The 22355-nt window shown below is 43.8% G+C and overlaps 1 protein-coding gene across 1 annotated transcript; it reads right to left on the reverse strand.

Annotated features, from left to right (window-relative positions):
* Positions 1 to 1502: 1502 nt before the first annotated feature.
* Positions 1503 to 6693, reverse strand: LOC127295186 (uncharacterized). The gene is made up of 2 exons (XM_071819006.1): positions 6482 to 6693; positions 1503 to 4153 (listed from the first exon to the last, which is right to left on the reverse strand). Exon 2 carries the CDS (start codon positions 3981 to 3983, stop codon positions 1641 to 1643), a length of 2343 nt encoding a protein of 780 aa, XP_071675107.1. The 5' UTR covers positions 3984 to 4153; positions 6482 to 6693; the 3' UTR covers positions 1503 to 1640.
* Between the last annotated feature and the right edge of the window lie 15662 nt (positions 6694 to 22355).

Genomic DNA, 22355 nt, shown 5'->3' on the forward strand with positions numbered 1-22355 from the left:
TCTATGGCTTTCTTATGCTTCTATTAAACAACTAGTTGTACCAATTCTCATAGATTTCTTTCCTAAAGAATTCAAGAAATAGGTTATAGCAATCCTCAATTTTTCATATTCTTCCACTTTTCGATCCTATGAATCAAACATGCATGTGTGTGATATGGGGTACACAAACATATGCCACACTGTAGCACCATAGACAATGTGCCGAACACATATCTGCGCGCCCACATTAGCGGTAGGTATACCGTGTTTAGCTATGCCCGGGAGCCAAAACGCCATGTCCTGAAAAATAGCGCATGGAACTGCTGCCAAAGTAGCACTGCTATGCAAATCATGCTGCCCTTGCTCGCGCTTGTGTATACAAAACACCTTTGTAATGTCGCGCTCGTATGCAAAATGATGTGTTTCCTGTTCAACTAATATTTCCTTTTCTCAAGCAAAATTGGACAGGTTATTCATCTTATTTATTTTTTTGCATTTTATTTATTAACAAAACAAGTGAGTGATGTATGTTATTTACTGTATGTGAAAATAAAGGTAAAAATAGGTTGTACTGAAACGTAATAAAAGTTGTGAAATAAACTGGGATTGTAAAAAATAAGGGAGCCCCAGAAGTCAATTGGAAGGCCATAATGTCAGGTATGCAGATCTGATGTAGAAGGTGCTGTTCATAGACACCCGGCTAGCGAAAAAGGTCAGGAACTTCAACACGAGACCATCGACAGGATGGCGAGGTGGTCCGGGGAGAGAGTTCAAATACTAGATCCCTCAACCCACCTACCTGACTAGAGGAGGCTCAAGTAGATGCTCAAGCGGCTCGACCCACCCACAAACAGAAATTCAGCAGTAAGCTAGTGTAATTTTCTGGGACACACAAACACGTGTTCTGAATCTCGCTGGTCACTGACTACAGGTGGACTGTGCAAGAACTCACACCCACACATCAACTGACACAAATATTACCAGGTACATATAGTAGTAAGCAAGGAAACAGTACCAATATCCATGTCCCAACAGCTTCCTTGCATCCAGCAAATACACGTGCAATAGTGAATTACTGTCAGTTTGCTACAAATAGTACCAAATAGATTTGTTCCAGAGGTCACAGAAGTAAGTTAGCATGCATGGTCCTCCGAGGATACGGATGCAACATACTTAGCCTGCATTTGCCACGCCCTAGATGTTCAGGTGCAAAACACAAAACTATATAGAGTTCCACCATGAAATAAATTCCCTCCTGCTGTCTTCACAAAGGTTAAGTCTTAACAGAGTCAATTACCAGGGCCACCCTGCTGTAGAAAAGCGCCAGGAACAGAAGCTGGATCGAGCTCATACAAGTCCTGAAGTCTGCCACCTTTCTCCTTTGTCAGACGAAACGATGGAATTCGATGAGAAAATCTCAGGTTCTCTTTCATAGGTATTTTCAGTACCCCCTTAGTTATGTCAGGCTTGAACACAGCAACGTGGCCATCAAATTTAGTCAGAAAAGAAAACAGTGTGCTTCGTTTACTGCACTTGACGATCTCCCCAATAGCATATTCAAAACAATTATTAGTGTGGTTGTTGCTGGAAGGAACCCGATCAGGTGACCAGTTCTTGTAGATGGCCCAAACCTCACCCATCTTCGGAAGAATATTAACCTGCTAGTTTGTATCAATTTGGCTATTTTCTACCAAATGAGAGAAGGTATGAGTTCCACCATACTTTGTTTTCCAGCTTCGTATTTTAAATTTGCCACAGCTCACAGGTACATCCTGCCCCAACAACAGCTTATCTTGCACCTGTTGACAGCAGGACTCAAGCCAGGTCAAATGCACTTCAAACGGTTGTGTCTCAACTTTGTTCACCCAGCCATAGACGTTAGGGAATGTATCTGTGTCATTGTAGAGAGCCCAAATTTGGCCACTTTCAAACTTCTCACACGAGCGGTCTTTTTCAAAGTTGTGGAATTCAGATTCTGGATATGTATAATAAACATCTACTGAAGGCATGCAAGATTCGAGACTAACCAAAGGAAATGTTCCCAGATCACTTGGAAGAGACGCTATATCCAGTTCCAGTAATCCTTCTGGAACGCCTACCCGTTCATTTCCATTTGTTCTATAGAAGGGGATACTGTGAGAAAATCGGAGTAGCTCACTTGATGGTATCGAAAAAAATGGGTTGTCCTTAGCTTGTGTAAATAGACTAACAAAGCCATCAACCCTCATTAGCAGTGAAACAATGACATCAGCACTAGTTGAGCCAACTGAGAGGACTTCCACAATATCATATCCATAGGACCGATGGTTATCTGCATCAGAGCTCCATTGCATGCTCCATCCTTTGTAAAGAGCCCATACCTCACCCTTGTTAGGATTTATTTCATATGAGTTCCCGTTTTTGCCTTTTGTCGATGAAACTCTGTGAGACAAGTACATGGATGGATCTTGTAATACTTTTGTTTCTCCTCCTAAGCAAAAGTTTCCACAAGATACTGGCAATTCTTTATTAGTCCAGTTGGCCTCTTGTTCATTCCTTGAGTTATGCTCCAGCCACGTCAGCTGAACTCTAAGGTTGGAAGTATCAATATGCTTTACCAAAGCATAAATTCTCGGCATGTCATCAAGGTTGTCATAAAGAGCCCAGATTTGATCAACTGCAACCTTGTTAACATCTCTGAACTTGCCAAAATCAAAGAAGTCAGGATAATGGTAGGTAATCACATGACTGCCAAGGTTCTGATGAGAACTACCTCTTGCTTCCTTGTAACTTTGCTGATTGGTTTCATGTCTTGCAATTCCTCCATCTTGGCTATCCACTCTGCTGAAGGCATGATTCTCAGCAGCAGCGGCGGTGGCAATATCATCAGTTATTTGCTCATAAGAACTAGATGGGGTGTCATGCTTCCGTTGCCTCTTATTATTATAGGAGTCTGTGACGTCATAGCAGTCAGAGCCATTATCTTGCATTCTCTTACCTAATCTCTGAACACTGGAGGACCCTGCAATATTTGGCCCTGGAGGTGCATCTTCACTTCTCAAGTTCTGTGTAGAAATGAAGTTTGGATCAGGACGATCTAATGTCAAATTGCTAACTGATTCCTTGTCTGCGACAGGCGATTTAGGTTGTTTTGTTGCTGAAAACAGAACTACATCGATTTTTGCTTCTGAACAGTTACCTTCCTCATTACCGCCTGCCCTGTCATCCCATTTTCTATGGTCATCAAGTGGAGCAGCATTCATTGTAGGTTCCGGGTCAATGTTCCTCTCTGCAGAATACATGTTAGTATACTGGGCGTGCTGATTAGTGCCTCCATGTAGTTGACCTGAAAACTTTCCATGTAAAACTTGAGCATTATTCCCTGAATCAGATAGGAAACTCGAGGGCACAGCTTGCTCATGCAGCTTGAATGCAAAGAACAATTTACCACAGTCATCGCAGTGGACTAGAAAGTTCCGTTTGTAGTACACAAATCGCTTCCGACAATGTGGGCACATGGTCCAAAACACCGGTACAAAAGCAGGTGGTTGTTTGCGTCCCACGTGACTTCTATTTGCACCAGTCTTACTTGATAGATGTGTAGCATTATTTATCACATGTTTGCAAGCATTCTGCCTTTTGATGTCATACAAAGAACGCTTCGTATGATCACATAATATCTCACTAGCTTCTGAGACCAACTTCAGAGCAACTTCAGCACCAGAGAGAGTGTTTTTATCAGGCTTGAGCCAATTGGCAAGTTTGTCATATTGCTTTCTTATGACTGTGTCATCTGCTGTCGCGTCCACTTGTAGAATACTATACCAGTCTAAGTCTTCATTGATTTTTGCCACTGCTGCACAATGCACTTCACAGACAGTTAACAGCCGGTGTATGTGCTCAAGCTCTAGATTAAGTCTTTGAGCTTTAAGTGCAACCCTTCTGGACCCAACAAAGTCTTTATTTTCCAGCTTTTTTGCAGCAATTTCTATGGCCCTCAAAGCCTCTTCTCTGTTGCACTCCATCAAATTATCTACGAAACTGCCACAAAAGCTTTCACATATATTACTAGCAGACTGACATTAATATGCTCCAAACTAACATGTTTCTGATAACAAACTAGTAAGAGCACAGGTGAACATTGATGTCTTTATGTAACACCAATATGGAAAGAAAAATTGCGGTGCATTACACCCTGCATATATAGAAAAGAATAAGCAACTATTAGTAATAGAACTATAAAACTGACTAAATTTTATTATGACTTCATAATCCCCTGTTACTTAAATTCCACAACAAGGATTGTATCACATTGCAGATGAAGTAACATAACACATATATGTCAGCATGCATGTTAGGATGAATGGAATAGAACTGTAGATGATTTAGCACATGTAAATTTACTGCTAGTAGAAATTTAACAAGATACGATAGACCTAAGCACAATGCATGCTCAGCAATTCAGTTGCCCACACTTGTAACAACAGGTAGATACGATTATATTGAAGCAGAAATAACCACAAGGTAATCAATCTATAACTGTTCTCACAATTAATTGTATTTTATGAGGGTTTCATATCCATAGGAAAGGCCTATCACAACCCTCCTCTTTCTTCTTGTTTTGGTTCTCTTTTCTGTTGGGTTTCATATCTAGCCTACCCCAACTTGCTTGGGAAAAAGGCTTTGATGTTGTTGTTGTAATTGTATTTCATGAGGATTTTACCCAAATTCCTTTATGATTTAAAACTACCATAGCTAATGCTCTCAACCAGTGACCAACATGTATGCACCTTATTTTGGCTAACCAAGTACCGGATCTCCCTGAAGGCAGTGTTAAGTAGGACGAGTTGCATGATGAACACACAAGTATAGAATATGCCTACAAAAGCTAAAAATATATCAATCATGATGCATGCAGATCTTAAATACAATGCATAAGCATAAATAACAATGAGAAGAAAATTGGACAAATTTAGAGGGAGCAAGTGAACAAAAAAGAAAGAAACCAAATCACTGGAATCTGACAAAGCAGGCTTCTTAGCAGTTACTTGTTTTGTGCAGGTGAGCAGTTGCTTTTAGACACTCTTTGGAAAATTGGGTTGTATGGACTCTGGAGTACCCCCTCCTGGTGATTGTATGTTCTCTGGAGTACCCCCACCTGGTGAAATAATCAGTCTTGTCTCATCACTCTCCACTTACATACAAAGCAAATGATATGCTAAGTCCACTGTTACTTAACCTTGTGGATGGGAACATGATGCGGACCAAACATATAATTTGATGTGTATATTTTGGTGTCGTCTTTCACGGTAGATGAACAGTAGTGATGTTTAAATATGATATATTCAATTGCCACGACACACACAAAACATAATGGGGTTTATCTCTTCCACTTAGTGAAAACTGAATTTGGATTATAAAAATGTCGCGCATGGCTCAATACACATGCCTTTACGTTTTGCCATCTACTGTGGTTAAAATAACACAAATAAATAAAACCGAATTAAATTATAACCTTTGGATTCTGCTGTGGATAGTATAGTAGCATGTGGTAGGAATTAGTCCAGCATACTACTATCACATTCATGAATCAACAGGATGGAAACTGGAACCACACCCATGCTTAGAGTAAATTTAATAACCACCTTAGTTTCAGGTTTAGAACAGATTATGCTAAAACCACCTCCAACACAATAGGTTAGCTTAGATTGAAAAAGAAGCTTTTGGAGTTTCCTAACAAGACTTAGTTGAATATGTTACTTTCCTTGACATCGTCCCCGAGATAATTGCGTGCATGTACAATTGTAGTGTTTTAACTTGTGCATACATAGATCTTAATGACAAAAGTGAATGTGGAAAATATATCCCTCCGTTTCTACAGAACCATAGTGCCAGCAAGGTAATCAATGTAGCTATGCATGATGATTGGGGGACCATTCCAAGCCCCAAATTCTATACAAAAAATTGTAGTCCCCTCACACCTTATGTACATTGTATGGAGGATATCATCAGAAAAGAAAATCAAAAATAGCAGGCGGTATATACCAAATAAATAAAGGAAATACACAATAGGACCTTACTGTTTTCCTGTCAAATAAACAGGTGGTGCTGAAGAACTTGCTAATCCATTTAAGTAATTGCGAAATTGATTACAGAAAAATAACCACAAACAATTGATATGTATTTCTCTGCTCAGTGTGCGAGAGACACAAGAGAAATGGCATGTATACGAGAAAGGCAAGTGTTTGAAGAACTGCCTTGACCATCAGACCATAAAACTAGCAGTTCAGCGTAGTATTACCATCTTTGCATTCCTGTAGCATGCAAACCACCCTACTTAATTAAGCAACCTAATCCTGAACGAGGAAGCTCACGCGGAACGCATTGGAGAACCGAGCAGATAATCATGGCAGCACCCATCGACCCAGATTAGACGCAATTCAAAAGGCAAGAAGAGGAATAGCAAAATTGAAATGCAGCACATGTAAGGTGGGGGAAGCAGAGGATGGGTAGTAGAGATAACCTGAGCTTGGACTGGGAGTGGAGTGGCCGGAAGCCGGCGATCCTAGCGCAGCGGCGAGGTAGCGGGAGCGATCGACGGGGTGGGGTGGGTTGGGGTTTGGTTGGGGGCAGTGGAGAGCGGCGACTGGCGTGTTGTACTCTGCGGGTAGTACGGCGGGGAGTGGGAGCGTCAGAAAACAGGGGGCTCGTCTAATCTAACTTTACAAGCGGCCGCCGCGAGTATCCACAATGGATAGAGAAAGTGAGGGTAGAAGGGTAATGTATGATACATTTGTCGAGTACTAAGTATTCAAAAGGTGTCACACCCGAAATCTGTTTCACTTTCCATTTTATTGCCTCCTCGCATTTTATTTTTCTCGCCTTCTATTTCTCCCACCCATCGCTCACCTATTCACGCCCATCTCACCGACGGGCACAGTTCGCGGCTGGGAATGTCGGTGACGTCAGTGAAGTCGAAGGGGCCGCTAAAGCCGAAGGCGGTGAGGCCCTACACCAAGCCACGCACAAGGTCAGCGCCGAAGGATAAGCCAATGGATGTGACGCCGGAGGTGTGGGAGAGGAACTGCATCCGGTGGGAATACGCGACAGCGGAGCGCTGAGAGTGGTTGCAAAAGTCGGAGCTAAAATGGATATGGCGCTCCATGCATCCGCTAGCCAAGGGTTCATCCCGGGCATTGTCGTAGGAGGGAGCTCCTTGTCAATGAGTTCGTCCTCGTCCCTCCACTCGAGGGGCTCATCCCCGTCTACCCCGGGCTACTTCCAGGAAGGGTGTGGCTCCACGCACAAGATTCTCCCGCAACTACTCCACCCCCATCCCCCCTCCGACTTCAGCAAGTTCAATCTGGACTGTTTTCGCCGAGCAGCACCAATTGTCGTCATGTTGTGGCCGGCGGGGTTGTGCAAGGGGCAAACCTCGACCTCAATAGTCCATACGACGACCTGGTGGCACCCCCGCCGGCTCAAAGGAGGGGCGCTCTCGCTCGGTATTCCTGGCGAGCTTGGCGCTGGCAACATGTTCAACGGTTGGTGGATTCGACACCTATGAGGAGGAGAAAGAACCCATCGCTCCCGCCGTTGATGGGATGGAGAGGAAGAAGGCCAAGGGCGGAGGAAGCCGAGGACTAACATGGAAGTCATTGGAGGACATGTGCTTGTGCGATTCTTGGAAGGTCGTGTGCATGGATGATGGATACCATCACTCGCGCCAATCAAATAAGCGCGGCTATTGGAAGAGGATCAAGGCCGAATTTGATGAACTCCGCTACATCAACAAGGAGTGCAGCAATATGCACATGGGATCAAACCCAAATTGTGATATCGCATAGGTGAAGCATCATCCAAGCCGTGGTGAACAAATACCAATGCTACCTTGAGGGCATTCGCAAGCGACATGTGAGTGAAAAGAATGTGACATATCACTTGATCATGACCGACGACTTGTTCAAGCGGCTCAACAAACACATTGCGTTCACCTTGATGCATTGCTTCTCGAAGCTCCAATACTGCAAAAATGGAGGATCTTTCGGAGGTTGCTCAAAGAGAAAGGCAAAAAAGAGCCGGCCAAGGTGGCGGCGGCCGCATCAGAGGGACACCTCACTGGGAACAAGACGCCAAAGGCGACTGTTGTTGCGATGACACGGTTAAAGAGGGTGCAATGGAAGGTTGACAAATACCTCGTCGAAGTCATGTCGCGAAAAGGCGTCCCGATCGCCCAACTCGACAATGCTGCCTCAGGGCGTATGGGAGAGATGCTCAGTGCACAATGCCCGTACCGGCCCTTACATTTTGTAGCGTCAGCGTGTGTGTGGATTCTGCTAAGTGCCAAGGGTCAGGCACCTCCCGATCAGGTGATAGATTTCTCCTCGCTAATCAGTTACCACCGCCGGAGGTGCATCGTGCTCCGATCGGAAAGGAAAGGTCGATAAAGCTGCGTCGCGAAGGGAAAGGAGGGTGCGAAAAAACGCACTTGCCAACTCTCTAACATTTTCTGCTGTATTAATTTCAGCTGCGTTGCTTCCAGAAAAGGCATAGTCATTTGCAAAGCAACCCCTAACACCAACTAATGTTAGTACTCCGATTGTAGGGCGAGGTACTTTTAACGAATAATAATAATAAGGGCTGTGCTACATCGAGGTCGACCTCGATTCCTGCTAAAACAAGGTCAGTCCGACCAGGTGAACTTTCCTTTTCTGGCCCATCGTGGGGACCACGCACTTTCCTTTTTCGGCCCACCGTGGGGACCCCGTAGCATACGATCATCTCCCACGTGAAAGCCACTTTTTTGGGGACCACATCATAAAGCTACATCTACATCGGATCCCATCTTCTTCTTACCTGGTACATGTGCGCTGGATCCCCATCTTCTTCTCCAGCACGCCAAGAACAAGGATGAACCAGGCAAGAACAGTCACATCCAGATTCTTCTCTCCTCTCGTCCAGTTCCTGCCACCAGCTAAACCTGCTACATCGATTCAACCTACTTGACGAATAGATCTGCATACTTGCTTGTTTCAGATCTGCTACATACATATAGGGAGAGATCTGCTACATTGAGAGGAGGGATCTGCTACATCTGACGACTAGCAGGTCCAGGAAAATCACCTCCAACCCATCCCCCTGCTACATCGTCTAACCCTCTGCAAAATCAGTTGCCTGGAGGTACTATCTTGCCCAGATTCAGTTACATGCACCTTTCCACTTGCTACATCTAGTGAAAAAATATGGCAGCATCAAGTCTTTAGACAGCTATAGCTGCCACTGAATGTATGTTACATGTAACTACTTTTGTCTGAAATAACTTACTGCTATGTTACATGTGCCACTAATTTAACTGTAGGACAAACAAAAAGTAACAAGTCTAAAGAAAAGAGCATAGAACACAAAGATAGCATGTAGAACACAGGATATAACACAAAAAGATGGAACACAAAAAGTAGATAGCATGTAACTGGTAGAACACAAAGGTAGGACAACCATGCAGAACACAAGAAAAAGCATGTAACTGGTAGAACAACTAGGTAGAACACAAAGTTAGGGCAGAGCTACAAAGAACACTAGACTGCAGCTGGTATGTTACATGCTCATACTGGTTATCAGTTCATACTGGTTTGCCATTAGTAAAAGTAGTACTGCATGAAATTTGCCCATACTGGTTGCCATGTCAGTCACATGATCTCTCCTGGTATTGCCTTGGTTTTCTGCGGAACATATTTACAACTTGCACCTGTAAAACAGGGAAAAAAATAAAAAAGGAGAATGTTATTTAACTGAAGATGGTAAAAAACAGATGTAAATTTACTTTAAAAAATGTTGTGCAACCAAAAAATCTTAATGATTCATGTCATTGATTCCATGCAGATATTTGTTTTTTGAAGAAGAATGCCAAGGGCTCGCGGATTTGAATACTGGTTTGGTGGCATTGATCTCAATGCAACTCCTGAAGCTAGTACATCAACTGATCAACATGCTGGGCAGCCGCCAGAAGTCGGAGGCCATCGTGTCGATCCCCAAGGAGATGAAGCAGGTCCTTCAAACAATGATCAGCAAGCTGATTCGCGTGCACGGACTGGTGTTACACTTTCCAGTGAGGAAAGCGATGGTGAAGCTGAGGTTGAGTCAACGCCTGAAGGATATGTTCCAAAGGTTCCATTTGTTGGCATGATGTTTGACACACCTGAACTAGCTTTGCAGCACTACAACAGATATGCTCACCACATTGGTTTTTCAGTGAAGATAGAATCATCTAGGAGATGTGCTAAAGATGGTGAGCTAGATAAATTTGTAAGCCTAGAGAAGAAGAAGCAGTCCCAGTTAAGCAGAGGAACCGTAAGCTAACTGTGTTGACCGACTGCAAAGCAAAGCTTCGAGTAAAACGTGATGGTGCTAGATGGAAAGTTACTCAGTTTGTTGAGGTGCATACACATGAGGTGATTGACAAGTTTGCGCTTAAGAAGTACTTGAGATCACACAACAAGATCCCTGCAGAAGAGAAAAAGTTCATTGACTTGTTGCATGAAGTCAACCTTACTTCAGGAAGAATCATGGAAATCATGGGGGAGCTATATGGGAGCAAGCAGAATGTCCCATACAACAGCAAAACAGTTAGTAACTACACTGCAAAACTAGGGAACTATGACAGGATTAAAGATATCCCAGAGCTGCTAGAGTACTTTGAAGAAATCAAGAAAGATGATCCCAGATTTTTCTACAGGTTCAAGCTAGATGCAGAAAATAAAGTGGAGAACCTGTTCTGGGTGGATAGCAAAGCAAGAGATGTCTACCCCCTGTACAATGATTGTATTTCTTTTGATACAACATTCATGACAAACCAGTACAGCATGCCATGTGCTCCTTTCATTGGAATAAATAGATATGGTCAATCCATCCAGCTTGGTTGTGGTTTTGTGAGGAATGAATCTTCTGTGAACTTTGTGTGGTTGTTTGAGCGGTTTTTAGAGGCAATGGATGGACTACATCCATTGAACATCATTACAGATCAAGATGCAGCTATCAGAACTGCTATCCTCATTGTGTTCATTGGCATCATAGGTTCTGCAGGTGGCATATAATGCAAAAAGTACAGGAAAAACTTGGTACTTTTGTTGCTCAGAGAGAAGACTTACGTTTAGAGTTCAATGATGTGATTGACTACAGCATGACACCGGAAGAGTTTGAACAGCGGTGGGCAAATATGGTGGAAACGCATGGGGTTGCAGATAACACACATTTTCTTGACCTCTATGATTTGCGTGAGTATTTTGTGCCAGCATATTTCCGCCACCGGTTTTTCCCATTCCTTCAAACTACATCTAGAAGTGAAGGGTTTAATGCTGTTCTTAAGCAGTATGTTCATCCACATGATAGCCTTGTTCGTTTCTTCAAGCAGTACATGAAACTACAGGAAATAATTGATGTAACAGAAGATGCTCATGAGTTTGATGGTGATGAGAAGACAGTCAGGCTTTGGGGGGACTTTCCCATGGAGAAGCAGATCCTTCAGACATACACCATGCCCATCTACCACCGCTTTCAGCTTGAGCTTCGAAAGATTACATCCTATAATGTTTTTGACATTGGTGTTACTGAACAAGGGAGCATTCATGAGGTTTTCCCAATACAAGGATCCGTGCGCGGGTACGGTAGGAGGAGTTATCGTGTCGATGCTGATGTAGCTAATGGAATCTACAATTGTGAATGTTGCAAAATTAACAGGGATGGTATCTTGTGCTGCCATGCATTGAAAGTTATGACACATCTAGGGATGGTTACAAAATACCCAGAGCACTACATCCTACCCAGGTGGTGTCTACCCCCTCCCGACATAGTTGCACCGCGGGATGAGAGGCAAGAAAAGCCTGTTGGCCAGAAGCTATCTAGAAAAGATATGAGATTGCTTAGATATGGTAACCTCTGCAGTGATTTTGCTAAGCTTGCTGTTGGTTTAGCGGCCTCAGAAAAAACTAATGAAATAGCTGAACGGCACATGAGAGCAATGGAGAAAGAGATGGCAGATTTGAAAAAGGCTAATGCTGATGCACTCAAAAAAAGGAAGAGCGCCAAGCATGCAGTAAACACCAACACTGCTAATGATTCACAAGAAAGTGTACCTATGGAAGAAGATGCTGCTACTGTGGAGAATCGGAAAGCTAGGAACCCACCAATGTCAGCGACAAAAGGGCGCCCAGGTTCAAAAAGAAAGAAAGGTGGTCTACAGTTACAGAAACCAAAACAAGGTCTTTGTGGTGTGTGCAAGCAACCAGGTCACGATGCTCGTACTACTATCACATTCATGAATCAACAGGATGGAAACTGGAACCACACCCATGCCTAGAGTAAATTTAATAACCACCTTAGTTTCAGGTTTAGAACAGATTATGCTAAAACCACCTCCAACACAATAGGTTAGCTTAGATTGAAAAAGAAGCTTTTGGAGTTTCCTAACAAGACTTAGTTGAATATGTTACTTTCCTTGACATCGTCCCCGAGATAATTGCGTGCATGTACAATTGTAGTGTTTTAACTTGTGCATACATAGATCTTAATGACAAAAGTGAATGTGGAAAATATATCCCTCCGTTTCTACAGAACCATAGTGCCAGCAAGGTAATCAATGTAGCTATGCATGATGATTGGGGGACCATTCCAAGCCCCAAATTCTATACAAAAAATTGTAGTCCCCTCACACCTTATGTACATTGTATGGAGGATATCATCAGAAAAGAAAATCAAAAATAGCAGGCGGTATATACCAAATAAATAAAGGAAATACACAATAGGACCTTACTGTTTTCCTGTCAAATAAACAGGTGGTGCTGAAGAACTTGCTAATCCATTTAAGTAATTGCGAAATTGATTACAGAAAAATAACCACAAACAATTGATATGTATTTCTCTGCTCAGTGTGCGAGAGACACAAGAGAAATGGCATGTATACGAGAAAGGCAAGTGTTTGAAGAACTGCCTTGACCATCAGACCATAAAACTAGCAGTTCAGCGTAGTATTACCATCTTTGCATTCCTGTAGCATGCAAACCACCCTACTTAATTAAGCAACCTAATCCTGAACGAGGAAGCTCACGCGGAACGCATTGGAGAACCGAGCAGATAATCATGGCAGCACCCATCGACCCAGATTAGACGCAATCCAAAAGGCAAGAAGAGGAATAGCAAAATTGGAATGCAGCACATGTAAGGTGGGGGAAGCAGAGGATGGGTAGTAGAGATAACCTGAGCTTGGACTGGGAGTGGAGTGGCCGGAAGCCGGCGATCCTAGCGCAGCGGCGAGGTAGCGGGAGCGATCGACGGGGTGGGGTGGGTTGGGGTTTGGTTGGGGGCAGTGGAGAGCGGCGACTGGCGTGTTGTACTCTGCGGGTAGTACGGCGGGGAGTGGGAGCGTCAGAAAACAGGGGGCTCGTCTAATCTAACTTTACAAGCGGCCACCGCGAGTATCCACAATGGATAGAGAAAGTGAGGGTAGAAGGGTAATGTATGATACATTTGTCGAGTACTAAGTATTCAAAAGGTGTCACACCCGAAATCTGTTTCACTTTCCATTTTATTGCCTCCTCGCATTTTATTTTTCTCGCCTTCTGTTTCTCCCACCCATCGCTCACCTATTCACGCCCATCTCACCGACGGGCACAGTTCGCGGCTGGGAATGTCGGTGACGTCAGTGAAGTCGAAGGGGCCGCTAAAGCCAAAGGCGGTGAGGCCCTACACCAAGCCACGCACAAGGTCAGCGCCGAAGGATAAGCCAATGGATGTGACGCCGGAGGTGTGGGAGAGGAACTGCATCCGGTGGGAATACGCGACAGCGGAGCGCTGAGAGTGGTTGCAAAAGTCGGAGCTAAAATGGATATGGCGCTCCATGCATCCGCTAGCCAAGGGTTCATCCCGGGCATTGTCGTAGGAGGGAGCTCCTTGTCAATGAGTTCGTCCTCGTCCCTCCACTCGAGGGGCTCATCCCCGTCTACCCCGGGCTACTTCCAGGAAGGGTGTGGCTCCACGCACAAGATTCTCCCGCAACTACTCCACCCCCATCCCCCCTCCGACTTCAGCAAGTTCAATCTGGACTGTTTTCGCCGAGCAGCACCAATTGTCGTCATGTTGTGGCCGGCGGGGTTGTGCAAGGGGCAAACCTCGACCTCAATAGTCCATACGACGACCTGGTGGCACCCCCGCCGGCTCAAAGGAGGGGCGCTCTCGCTCGGTATTCCTGGCGAGCTTGGCGCTGGCAACATGTTCAACGGTTGGTGGATTCGACACCTATGAGGAGGAGAAAGAACCCATCGCTCCCGCCGTTGATGGGATGGAGAGGAAGAAGGCCAAGGGCGGAGGAAGCCGAGGACTAACATGGAAGTCATTGGAGGACATGTGCTTGTGCGATTCTTGGAAGGTCGTGTGCATGGATGATGGATACCATCACTCGCGCCAATCAAATAAGCGCGGCTATTGGAAGAGGATCAAGGCCGAATTTGATGAACTCCGCTACATCAACAAGGAGTGCAGCAATATGCACATGGGATCAAACCCAAATTGTGATATCGCATAGGTGAAGCATCATCCAAGCCGTGGTGAACAAATACCAATGCTACCTTGAGGGCATTCGCAAGCGACATGTGAGTGAAAAGAATGTGACATATCACTTGATCATGACCGACGACTTGTTCAAGCGGCTCAACAAACACATTGCGTTCACCTTGATGCATTGCTTCTCGAAGCTCCAATACTGCAAAAATGGAGGATCTTTCGGAGGTTGCTCAAAGAGAAAGGCAAAAAAGAGCCGGCCAAGGTGGCGGCGGCCGCATCAGAGGGACACCTCACTGGGAACAAGACGCCAAAGGCGACTGTTGTTGCGATGACACGGTTAAAGAGGGTGCAATGGAAGGTTGACAAATACCTCGTCGAAGTCATGTCGCGAAAAGGCGTCCCCGGTACGCCCAACTCGACAATGCTGCCTCAGGGCGTATGGGAGAGATGCTCAGTGCACAATGCCCGTACCGGCCCTTACATTTTGTAGCGTCAGCGTGTGTGTGGATTCTGCTAAGTGCCAAGGGTCAGGCACCTCCCGATCAGGTGATAGATTTCTCCTCGCTAATCAGTTACCACCGCCGGAGGTGCATCGTGCTCCGATCGGAAAGGAAAGGTCGATAAAGCTGCGTCGCGAAGGGAAAGGAGGGTGCGAAAAAACGCACTTGCCAACTCTCTAACATTTTCTGCTGTATTAATTTCAGCTGCGTTGCTTCCAGAAAAGGCATAGTCATTTGCAAAGCAACCCCTAACACCAACTAATGTTAGTACTCCGATTGTAGGGCGAGGTACTTTTAACGAATAATAATAATAAGGGCTGTGCTACATCGAGGTCGACCTCGATTCCTGCTAAAACAAGGTCAGTCCGACCAGGTGAACTTTCCTTTTCTGGCCCATCGTGGGGACCACGCACTTTCCTTTTTCGGCCCACCGTGGGGACCCCGTAGCATACGATCATCTCCCACGTGAAAGCCACTTTTTTGGGGACCACATCATAAAGCTACATCTACATCGGATCCCATCTTCTTCTTACCTGGTACATGTGCGCTGGATCCCCATCTTCTTCTCCAGCACGCCAAGAACAAGGATGAACCAGGCAAGAACAGTCACATCCAGATTCTTCTCTCCTCTCGTCCAGTTCCTGCCACCAGCTAAACCTGCTACATCGATTCAACCTACTTGACGAATAGATCTGCATACTTGCTTGTTTCAGATCTGCTACATACATATAGGGAGAGATCTGCTACATTGAGAGGAGGGATCTGCTACATCTGACGACTAGCAGGTCCAGGGAAATCACCTCCAACCCATCCCCTGCTACATCGTCTAACCCTCTGCAAAATCAGTTGCCTGGAGGTACTATCTTGCCCAGATTCAGTTACATGCACCTTTCCACTTGCTACATCTAGTGAAAAAATATGGCAGCATCAAGTCTTTAGACAGCTATAGCTGCCACTGAATGTATGTTACATGTAACTACTTTTGTCTGAAATAACTTACTGCTATGTTACATGTGCCACTAATTTAACTGTAGGACAAACAAAAAGTAACAAGTCTAAAGAAAAGAGCATAGAACACAAAGATAGCATGTAGAACACAGGATATAACACAAAAAGATGGAACACAAAAAGTAGATAGCATGTAACTGGTAGAACACAAAGGTAGGACAACCATGCAGAACACAAGAAAAAGCATGTAACTGGTAGAACAACTAGGTAGAACACAAAGTTAGGGCAGAGCTACAAAGAACACTAGACTGCAGCTGGTATGTTACATGCTCATACTGGTTATCAGTTCATACTGGTTTGCCATTAGTAAAAGTAGTACTGCATGAAATTTGCCCATACTGGTTGCCATGTCAGTCACATGATCTTTCCTGGTATTGCCTTGGTTTTCTGCGGAACATATTTACAACTTGCACCTGTAAAACAGGGAAAAAATAAAAAAAGGAGAATGTTATTTAACTGAAGATGGTAAAAAACAGATGTAAATTTACTTTAAAAAATGTTGTGCAACCAAAAAATCTTAATGATTCATGTCATTGATTCCATGCAGATATTTGTTTTTTGAAGAAGAATGCCAAGGGCTCGCGGATTTGAATACTGGTTTGGTGGCATTGATCTCAATGCAACTCCTGAAGCTAGTACATCAACTGATCAACATGTTGGGCAGCCGCCAGAAGTCGGAGGCCATCGTGTCGATCCCCAAGGAGATGAAGCAGGTCCTTCAAACAATGATCAGCAAGCTGATTCGCGTGCACGGACTGGTGTTACACTTTCCAGTGAGGAAAGCGATGGTGAAGCTGAGGTTGAGTCAACGCCTGAAGGATATGTTCCAAAGGTTCCATTTGTTGGCATGATGTTTGACACACCTGAACTAGCTTTGCAGCACTACAACAGATATGCTCACCACATTGGTTTTTCAGTGAAGATAGAATCATCTAGGAGATGTGCTAAAGATGGTGAGCTAGATAAATTTGTAAGCCTAGAGAAGAAGAAGCAGTCCCAGTTAAGCAGAGGAACCGTAAGCTAACTGTGTTGACCGACTGCAAAGCAAAGCTTCGAGTAAAACGTGATGGTGCTAGATGGAAAGTTACTCAGTTTGTTGAGGTGCATACACATGAGGTGATTGACAAGTTTGCGCTTAAGAAGTACTTGAGATCACACAACAAGATCCCTGCAGAAGAGAAAAAGTTCATTGACTTGTTGCATGAAGTCAACCTTACTTCAGGAAGAATCATGGAAATCATGGGGGAGCTATATGGGAGCAAGCAGAATGTCCCATACAACAGCAAAACAGTTAGTAACTACACTGCAAAACTAGGGAACTATGACAGGATTAAAGATATCCCAGAGCTGCTAGAGTACTTTGAAGAAATCAAGAAAGATGATCCCAGATTTTTCTACAGGTTCAAGCTAGATGCAGAAAATAAAGTGGAGAACCTGTTCTGGGTGGATAGCAAAGCAAGAGATGTCTACCCCCTGTACAATGATTGTATTTCTTTTGATACAACATTCATGACAAACCAGTACAAGCATGCCATGTGCTCCTTTCATTGGAATAAATAGATATGGTCAATCCATCCAGCTTGGTTGTGGTTTTGTGAGGAATGAATCTTCTGTGAACTTTGTGTGGTTGTTTGAGCGGTTTTTAGAGGCAATGGATGGACTACATCCATTGAACATCATTACAGATCAAGATGCAGCTATCAGAACTGCTATCCTCATTGTGTTCATTGGCATCATAGGTTCTGCAGGTGGCATATAATGCAAAAAGTACAGGAAAAACTTGGTACTTTTGTTGCTCAGAGAGAAGACTTGCGTTTAGAGTTCAATGATGTGATTGACTACAGCATGACACCGGAAGAGTTTGAACAGCGGTGGGCAAATATGGTGGAAACGCATGGGGTTGCAGATAACACACATTTTCTTGACCTCTATGATTTGTGTGAGTATTTTGTGCCAGCATATTTCCGCCACCGGTTTTTCCCATTCCTTCAAACTACATCTAGAAGTGAAGGGTTTAATGCTGTTCTTAAGCAGTATGTTCATCCACATGATAGCCTTGTTCGTTTCTTCAAGCAGTACATGAAACTACAGGAAATAATTGATGTAACAGAAGATGCTCATGAGTTTGATGGTGATGAGAAGACAGTCAGGCTTTGGGGGGACTTTCCCATGGAGAAGCAGATCCTTCAGACATACACCATGCCCATCTACCACCGCTTTCAGCTTGAGCTTCGAAAGATTACATCCTATAATGTTTTTGACATTGGTGTTACTGAACAAGGGAGCATTCATGAGGTTTTCCCAATACAAGGATCCGTGCGCGGGTACGGTAGGAGGAGTTATCGTGTCGATGCTGATGTAGCTAATGGAATCTACAATTGTGAATGTTGCAAAATTAACAGGGATGGTATCTTGTGCTGCCATGCATTGAAAGTTATGACACATCTAGGGATGGTTACAAAATACCCAGAGCACTACATCCTACCCAGGTGGTGTCTACCCCCTCCCGACATAGTTGCACCGCGGGATGAGAGGCAAGAAAAGCCTGTTGGCCAGAAGCTATCTAGAAAAGATATGAGATTGCTTAGATATGGTAACCTCTGCAGTGATTTTGCTAAGCTTGCTGTTGGTTTAGCGGCCTCAGAAAAAACTAATGAAATAGCTGAACGGCACATGAGAGCAATGGAGAAAGAGATGGCAGATTTGAAAAAGGCTAATGCTGATGCACTCAAAAAAAGGAAGAGCGCCAAGCATGCAGTAAACACCAACACTGCTAATGATTCACAAGAAAGTGTACCTATGGAAGAAGATGCTGCTACTGTGGAGAATCGGAAAGCTAGGAACCCACCAATGTCAGCGACAAAAGGGCGCCCAGGTTCAAAAAGAAAGAAAGGTGGTCTACAGTTACAGAAACCAAAACAAGGTCTTTGTGGTGTGTGCAAGCAACCAGGTCACGATGCTCGTATGTGCGAGGTGCGACTAGCAAACCCAGAGAAGTACAGTTTGTTGGGCCTTTTTCATTGATTTGAAAAAAAAGAAGGAAAATATATAAGAAGTGAAGGACATTGTGTTTGATTTAAAAATTATGTGGCTCATGTTACCTTGTCGAACAAATTTGTACGAGACCTTTTTGCGAATATTTAAATGATTTTTGAGACAGTATGTTTTCTGATGCGAAAAAACGTATCTTATGATTGTCAACTTATAATTTATTGCATTTGCTGAATTCTTTTCGATAGAGTAATAATAAAGTAACTATGTAAAGTCAGTATTGAAACATATGTAACATTAAAAAACTGAAGAAAAAAAGAGCATGGTTCGAGATATGAATTACCACTTGACACATTTGCTAGACAAATAACTGCCAATTTGCTTTCTTCGTGAAACGTAACCATTTGTCTGTGTACAACTTCCTTATGTTTGGAATGTCTTTCTGCGAGTACGTTGCTGGGGTCCTGCTTGGGCATGCTTCAAGATTCTTCAGTGTGAAAAAACCACAGTCATACCTGGAAGATGAAACACAGATAGTGTGTTCAGTCAGACTGTTAGAAACAGCAGAAATGAAAAACCTACAGTAAAATGAAGTTACATTGTTCCAAAAAAAATATAAAAAATGCGTTATACACTTGAATTTAAAAGAATTATGAAGCTTACCCATTGTTTTGGCGCGGGCTATCAATTATCTCTATAGACCAGTCCATGATCTTTATCTTTGAGTTGGAGTACTGTCTGGTCCAGTTAGTCTTTATGCCAGCAATTAGCAAGTGGCAAGCGTGCATGTTTACTGGCCCGGAATTGTTTCCTAGTGAATCATATATCTCGAACCTCTGAGCTTTGATGTTCATGTTAACAAGCCAGTAATGGCCTGATGCATCCTTTGGTGTTCCAGGAAAAGCTTGAAGTGTAGGGAAACAAACCTGTAATGTAACAAAATATAGATGTGGAATTGTGATGAGGAATCAGAAAAGATAGAAAAAAATTCTAGTAATAAAAAGGTTTGATCAGGAAAATGATTAGTAATAAAAAAATTAGGTTAGCACTTACAATGTCTTTGTGATCCAATCTGTTTGATGGACTGTTTTCGAAACATCGGGTTACTTCCTTGAGATTATCACGTCCCTCAATTAGGTATGACTGTTTGAACAGATAAAAAGTAAAACCAATTACTATTGACTTGACAAAAAGAGAAAGAACAATTAGGTGCACATGTGTTCCACTAATTTCAAGTTCTATCTGATTATCCAAAAAAACAGAAAAGAGAACAAATTGGACATAACTTACAGCTATACGCAGAGGCATAATGACCTTTTTGGGGTTTTGATTTTCCCTTTTGATGATGTTGATTCCAATTTCTGCAACAGTGTTGTACAACTTGTTCCTTGGCCTAACAGATTCAGCAAGGTCACCGAGACTAACATATATGTCATCCAGGTCTATAACTATTTCCTTGTTGAAAGGGTCCCTTGGTGCATGTTTCCATCCATGCTGGCAGACCATGCTATACACCTCGTCAACAGACTTGTTGACATAAAATGTTCTACTAGCTTGTGAGTTGACAAAAGGCGATTTCGCATACTGTCCTGGCTTGGAAATCCTCTTTTCATACTCATGAGGCACTGGTGTAATGCTAGATGCTGGTTGTTTCGACTTTGGATTCATGCGATCTTGAGCTACATCTTCCTTCCTGGCTTCAGTTCCATCAATCTTGTTCTGTTTGTTTTCAGTTCCTTCGCTTAGGTCATTGACATCTGGAGGAGTGTCGAGATCAAATAGTGGAGGATCTGCAGCCCGTCTGATTGCTTCTTCCCTTTTTTCCGATTCAGATCTTTCGAAGTCAAGCTTTCTATTCATAGGATCATGTGCAGCGGATTGGGGCACATCTGTCGTCAGTGTCCTTGGTACTGAATTTTCCTCCTCTGATTTGATAGCTGCAGCAACTTGTGACCTAGTCTGCCTGCGCGAATTGCTACTGCTTGGGCTGCCTCCCGATTCAGTTGCTTTTTTCTTTGGTGTTGTGCCTATTCCATCCTTCATAGGACTGTTTTTGAGCTCTTGACGCACAGCAGACCTAGTTCGGTACCTGCCTGGTGATGTTACATTGGTTTCCTCAACTTTGGTTCTCTTGTCTTTTTTGTCAACAAACCTTACATCTTTCCTTTTCTTTGGTATGATTTTAGGCTCCATTTGAGCAAGAATTTGTTGGCACTCAGGCCTGAGAATAGCATCATGCACAGTTTCCAGCCCATCCATTGAAGGTTCCATTTGTGGTATGTTCTTCATTAACTGAAACCTATCTAGAATAGGTGTGCCGATATCAATGAACTCGGGTTCTTCGAACAAAGGAAATTGAGGTTGTTTGTGTATCTCGGTGCCAACATACTTCAAGAACTCCTTCCTCCTATCTTCTTCTAGTTTGGATTCTGATTCTTCACTGCAAGTGCTGTCATCTGCTAACATGTTTGGTGTCTGTACCACATGTTCCTTCTCACTACAAGAAAAGTTGCCATGGCTGACGAAGTTGAAGTCGCGCCGTGGTTGCTGGTGTACCATGGCCGACGATTTTGGGTCTGTCCGTTGTGCATGTCAAAACGTTTTTTTTCTCGTTTTTGAGGCCACGTAGCCCGACGAAAACGGCCAAAACGTCGCGTATGGTAGCCCGGGACGTGGTGCATCTCGAAATCTCGGGTTCGCCGGCCGAGTCAACGCAAATCCGCACCGCCGAGGGATGTAGGGCCCAGATGGCAGCCTCTCTGGCATTGTTTTTTTTCTCGATCGCGCCATCTCGTTCAACGTTCTCCGATCGAGCCGTTTACGATGCAGGATCATGGGTCCCGCATGTCATCCTCTATGAACCAAAATTCTTTCTATTCTTGGATTTTTTTGACCCCCTGATTTCTGGCTACTTCCTTTTTCTTTTGATCCCTTGCCGCCTTGGAAACGTTGAGACCGCTGCTGCTAAATGGGACCCGCATGTCATCCTCTATGTGCAATCAACTTTCTTTTCTTGGAGTTTTTTTTGGCACCTCAAATTTGGTCACTTGCCTTTTTCTTTCGATCCCCTGCCACCTCTCAAACGGTGATACCGCTGCTGCTAACTGGGACCCGCATGTCATCCTCTATGTACTATAAAACTTTCTTTTCTTGAATTATTTTTGGCACCTCATATTTGGTCACTTACCTTTTTCTTTCGATCCCCTGCCGCCTCTCAAACGGTGATACCGCTGCTGCTAAATGGGACCCGCATGTCATCCTCTATGTACTATAAAACTTTCTTTTCTTGAATTATTTTTGGCTCCTCATATTTGGTCACTTACCTTTTTCTTTCGATCCCCTGCCGCC

The sequence above is a fragment of the Lolium perenne genome, chromosome 4 (genome assembly GCF_019359855.2).
Source record: "Lolium perenne isolate Kyuss_39 chromosome 4, Kyuss_2.0, whole genome shotgun sequence".
Classification (NCBI taxonomy): domain Eukaryota; kingdom Viridiplantae; phylum Streptophyta; class Magnoliopsida; order Poales; family Poaceae; genus Lolium; species Lolium perenne.

What these genes read in the sequence shown, in the direction of transcription:
- LOC127295186 (XM_071819006.1), bottom strand. Translation starts at nt 3,983, where the DNA reads ATGGAGTGCAACAGAGAAGAGGCTTTGAGGGCCATAGAAATTGCTGCA.